Raw genomic sequence first — 5232 nt, 5'->3', positions numbered from 1 at the left:
TACAGAATTGTAATAATATCGGTCCACCTGCGGACATTGTCGATTGAGGCAAATGGAGCACGAAGCACAGATTTGAACAGAGCATAAATATTTGGCATGGCTCTCTATGATCAGTTTTCGCAAAATTCAGTATAGCAGAGCAGTAGCAGACTGAAAATGATATTCAACACTCGCGTTACGATCATCGTCATCCTCCACTTTTACGTATCTAAAGTAAATATTTATTTATATATAATATATATATAAAGTATATGTAAAACACTAATATATGGTTACTTTTATTTTCTTGTTACAAGCCTTACATACTTAGAATATGTATAATTTTTTTTTTGTTGTTGTCTTCATGTATATATACTCTTGTCTTGTAATAAAATCGGTTACTTCATCATAGTTGAAATCTAGAGATAATAAATATAACTATTGTGTTATTGTTAGTACAAGAAAAGTGCGTGCAGAGGGTTCGGTGGTGGCAGCGGGTGTGGGTGCGCTAACGACTTGGGATCAACTCGCCAACGATCATCATCCCCCTTTGTAAAATCGTCTCATATGGTGACGTTCAATTGTATTGCTTTAGTGTCCACGGAACACGCCTGCTGTTGTTGCTGTTGTTGTTGTTGCTGCTGCTGCTGCTGTTGTTGTTGTTGTTGTTGTTGTTGTTGCTGCTGCTGTTGCGTCGCCTGCTGTTGCTGTTGCTGTTGCTGCTGCTGCTGCTGCTGCTGTACCTGCTGTATCGCTTGCAGGGCGATTGCCTTGGTGTCGACGGTGCAGCCTTGCTGGCCTTCGACCGTGATCACCTGGGTACCGCCGCCACCACCTCCTCCGCCACCTTGCTGGGCTGCCTGGACCGCAGCCTGGGCCGCCTGTCGCTGCTGCTGCCGCAGTATACTGGGTGGTGGATCCATGTGCTGGCGCTGGTGGAGCAACAGGTGATTCTTCTGGAAGAAGGCCTTGCCGCACTTGTCGCACACGTGGGACCTAATGTGGCAGCTGCCGTCCGTGTGTCGGCGCTGGTGCTGCGAGAGTCCGTGCTTCTGGGCGAAACCCCTGCCGCAGTCCGGGCAAACGTGGGGCTTTGGCTTGGGGCCCGCGCCAACGGGAGGCGACGTTTGCGTGGCCCCGTGCATGTGGCTGACGCTAGAGGCCGATGAGCCCAGCGGTCCGTTCATCTACGAATGTTTCGACTATTAGAAATTGTGATTCATTAATCGTGGGGAATTAAGCCCAAGAGGGTTATCGATAAAGGGCTTATTGCGCCTCACGCCTTACTCGCGTCACTTTTCACTCTGGGATAATCCTCAACGCCTTCTTTTCTCATTATTGATAACCCTTCTTTGGTCGTATTACTTTATACATTTCTAACTTAAGTTTCTCAATGATAAAAATAAGCTGAACTTTTTAAAATGCCAGTTTGCTTTTATCGAGGCCTTGTACAGAGCTTCCTTGGATATATTACTATTATTTAATTAATAATAAAATATTCCGTAAAATCTCTGTTGCCAAAATTGCAAGTTTCATTGTCTTTTGGATTAGACATTATTGTCAATGGTCGAATAATCAAATGTCTTTTTACTCCAGAGACAAATAAACTTATAAACATAATAATGTCTTGTCAATTCTTACTCTATATTGAAAATAACGCGTCCCTTATAAATTAAAATCATTACAATAAAATCAATCCAATTATTTGGCTGATCCTGTACAAATTAAATATACAATCGATTCTTCGATAAAAGAAAAGTCATGTTCATCTTGATGAATTATAGGAATAATCGGTCTGCAAAATTAACACTCAGTTAATTTATAATTATTACAGATAATTAATTATTAGAGATGATCATAAGCTTTATTTTATTACATTTTTATCAAGTACGATGCTATTGTCCAATATTGTTGTTTTTATTAATATGCAGCAACTGTTTATAATGAATAATTTTAATGAATTGTTAAGATAACTGTAAAAATATGTCATACAAAGTAGCTACAACTGATTTACTTATAGATGATAATTTTAATAAAAATCTATAATTAATCATATTTTAAGCGCTGTATAATAATTTATATTAGAATTTTTATCTAAAATAACATCAATAGCTTTTAATTAGATTTGCTTTTTTTTTGTACGGAAAACAAAAGTATAAGGTAAATGATTCTTATTAATTATGTATTAATTATTGGTAATAAAACTTTCAAGAAGTTCTTGATTATTTCAAATGAAATCTCTTACATTGGTTGCACAAATTTGGTTATTAGTACTTCTAGAATTAGAAACTCTTTCATTTGCTAAATAGAAAAGTAATTGCAACACATTTGAATTCACTTTTAACTGTAACGGCCGTTTAAAAAATCATCTGATTAATGGATTTACAAGTTTATCGTAATAAGATATTTTGGCATAATCGTTCGTTAAATAATGAGTCCGATATGATTAGTCAATGAAACGTTACTTTCTTTTTATCAACCAATTATCATAAACTATAGAGATCAATGTAAATTCAAGAAAGATAATGGCAATATTATGAATTTCTCAATAAATTTGAATTAATTTTTGCAACGTATTTACATTACCTTCAAAGCTATTAAATACGGACTAATATAGAAGCTATTATTTACAGAATACTCAGTTGTTTTGTACACCTCATTGGTGAAAGTAAATCTTTAAAATAAGCACATATCAGTAATAGATAAATCGTAATTATATTAATCATATTAATTCTGTTGGGTACATTGAAAACTTACATTTATCATACGAGTGATATTTATTTTTTTTGGATAAAGCATTGTAGCTACGAACAATACATAAAATTCATGAAAATGATTGTTTGATGTAATTTTAGCTTAAGTCACACCCGATTACTGCAATATGAACAAAAATTACCTGATGAGCACTGGAGGTATTAGCTGTAAGAAAGTGTCCAGTTGTTTGCTGAAATGTTGCAGCCAGTCCACAAAGATCGTTCACGAGTGTTCTATCTGCCGAATGTAACCTTAAATGCAATGTCTGGGCTTCTCTGTTATTAAACTCTAGTCCGCATTCTCTGTAAAGTAAAAGTTACTAGGTATGAGCAAGCCGTATACATCGGGGGAAAATAATCATTGAAAGTGCGCTACACTCACCGACACATAAATGGTTTTGTTTCCGAGTCTGAATTACTATTATTGTGAATCTTGGAGTGAGCTATTAAATCACATTTCCTTGGAAAAGCTTCTCCACATACGGTGCAGGCGAACGGTGTCTCGCCAGTATGTAGCCGCATATGCGCCAGTAGGGTTCTCTTCTGCAGAAATTCTTTTCCGCATACTGTACAGGAGTGCGGTATCCTACCATGCAGGCGGCCATGGTTAACCAGTTCAAACTTTCTCTGGAAGCTCATGCCACAATCAGGGCAAACGAACGGATGCAAACTGCCATGGAAGCGCGAGTGCATGGTTAAGTGTTCCTTCTGGGCAAACGACTCTCCGCACTCTTCGCAAACAAAGGGACGTTCTCCTGTGTGGAATTTACTGTGCGTCACCAGGTGACGTTTTAAAGGAAAGGCTTTACCACATTCAGGGCAGACAAATGGTCGTTCTCTCGTATGGACTCTGGTATGTGTTACCAGATGATGCTTTAACGTGAAGGACTTTTTACATTCTCTGCATTGATAGGGTCTTTCGGCGCTATGAAGAAGGAGATGAGTATGGAGGCAATGTTTGTGCGCAAAACTCTTGCCACAGTGTACACAAATGTGAGGTCGCTCTCCTGTGTGTACTCGCGCGTGTGTAGTGAGATGATGCTTTAATAAAAAGGATTTTCCGCACTCTGTGCAGGAATATGGCCTCTCCTTGGGTACTCTAACTTGGGAACCCATATCCTGTTTAGGTTTAATATCTATCTGGGTTGTATTTACATGAGTGAGAACATGGCCGAAATGAGCACTGGCATCCGTTTGACTGGATGCCACGTTATTGGAGTTGGACTGATTGGAAGCTGCTGCCGCTCTCTTCATAAGGATTTCGTTGCACTCTTCGGCCGTCAGTTGGAGAGGACCTATGGGGGTCATGAAGTGCTTGCTCATGGTGTGCTTATCTGTAGCAAAAACTAACGTATTAGGGAACAGAGATGGCGGTGGCGTGGAGTGATGAGCGTCACAGTTACATCCACCTTTGTCGCAGGTTAACGCAAAGACGTCGTGGTGCTTCTTTGACCTAACGTGCGTTACATGAGTCGTTTGATTATGAGCTCCCGTCGTGTGACCATGATGCGTAGTGGTAGGCGTCTGCTGACAACTTTCGTTCATAGTAAACATGGTTCTTCGGTGCGAACTATTTTGTATCTTGGCTGGCTTAACATCAATTTGTATCTTAGGACTGGATCCCTGATCTTGATTATTGTTGACCGCTGCGTAACTGATGGTGCCAGCAATATCGCTTTGCGTGTTTTCCCGGCTATCATTCCCGGGGCCGCTGAATGACCATGTGGCATAGCCAAACCCAGTACCAGTGTTCCCAGGTGTGGTGCACATGTTCGTCAAAGTGGTGATCGAGGTGTTGGCCTGATTACTAGCCGTAGTGACAGTGGGCTCTTCACTATCGGTAGTCAACACATCTTCAGGGCCAACCACCTGCTCCACAATGACGAACTGGTCAGCGGGGAATATCTTTAACGGCTCCAGAGCAAGATATGTGTCACGCTCTATTATCCCAAATTTCAGGCTCGTTGACGGCGAAGATCATATCTGTCCCTCGCGTAACTTCGATGTCCTCCAATTACACAACGCGTGGGCACTATCGAGTTCAAAATTCAAAATGTAACGGAGGCAAAAGCACCGCGGCGCGGTTGCACAAGGTGTAGTGTCCTATCGCGAGATCTCCCCTCCCCACATTCACCGCCAAACAAACAGAGAGAGGGCCGAGTCCCCGAGCCCGAGGCGGTCGGTCATTCGAGTTCCGCTCCTCGCGAGAACGTGTTCGCGTCGACGTCGCCGTCGTTGTCGTCGTCGGCGGCGGCGGCGGCGGCGCTCGCGACGCGATTAACCTTAAAGATCAACAACGTCTCCACGGGCAGACGGTAACGAAAGTGAAAAGAGGAAACACGAGGAGAGAGATCTGTCGGCGTGTACGCGCTTCAGCTACGAGTGTGTGGTCGTGGAGAGCGAGCGAGACGGCGCTATCAGCGGCCCCTTACACTTGCGCGCGGCACGCGGCGGGAGGGGGAAATCCGCTGATCGCGATAGCAAAGGAAGATAAACGGAT

General features: G+C 42.0%; 1 protein-coding gene across 1 annotated transcript; it reads right to left on the bottom strand.

Annotated features, from left to right (window-relative positions):
• Positions 1–307: 307 nt before the first annotated feature.
• LOC105368845 (zinc finger protein 2) lies at positions 308–4967 on the bottom strand. Its single transcript, XM_011507976.1, has 3 exons — positions 3115–4967; positions 2876–3035; positions 308–1166 (listed from the first exon to the last, which is right to left on the bottom strand). The coding sequence occupies exons 1-3, from the start codon at positions 4500–4502 to the stop codon at positions 543–545; spliced, it is 2172 nt and encodes a 723-aa protein (XP_011506278.1). The 5' UTR covers positions 4503–4967; the 3' UTR covers positions 308–542.
• Between the last annotated feature and the right edge of the window lie 265 nt (positions 4968–5232).

Source organism: Ceratosolen solmsi, unplaced genomic scaffold (assembly GCF_000503995.2).
Source record: "Ceratosolen solmsi marchali unplaced genomic scaffold, CerSol_1.0 scaffold1, whole genome shotgun sequence".
NCBI lineage: Eukaryota > Metazoa > Arthropoda > Insecta > Hymenoptera > Agaonidae > Ceratosolen > Ceratosolen solmsi.
This window is presented reverse-complemented; position numbering and strand designations above follow the sequence as displayed.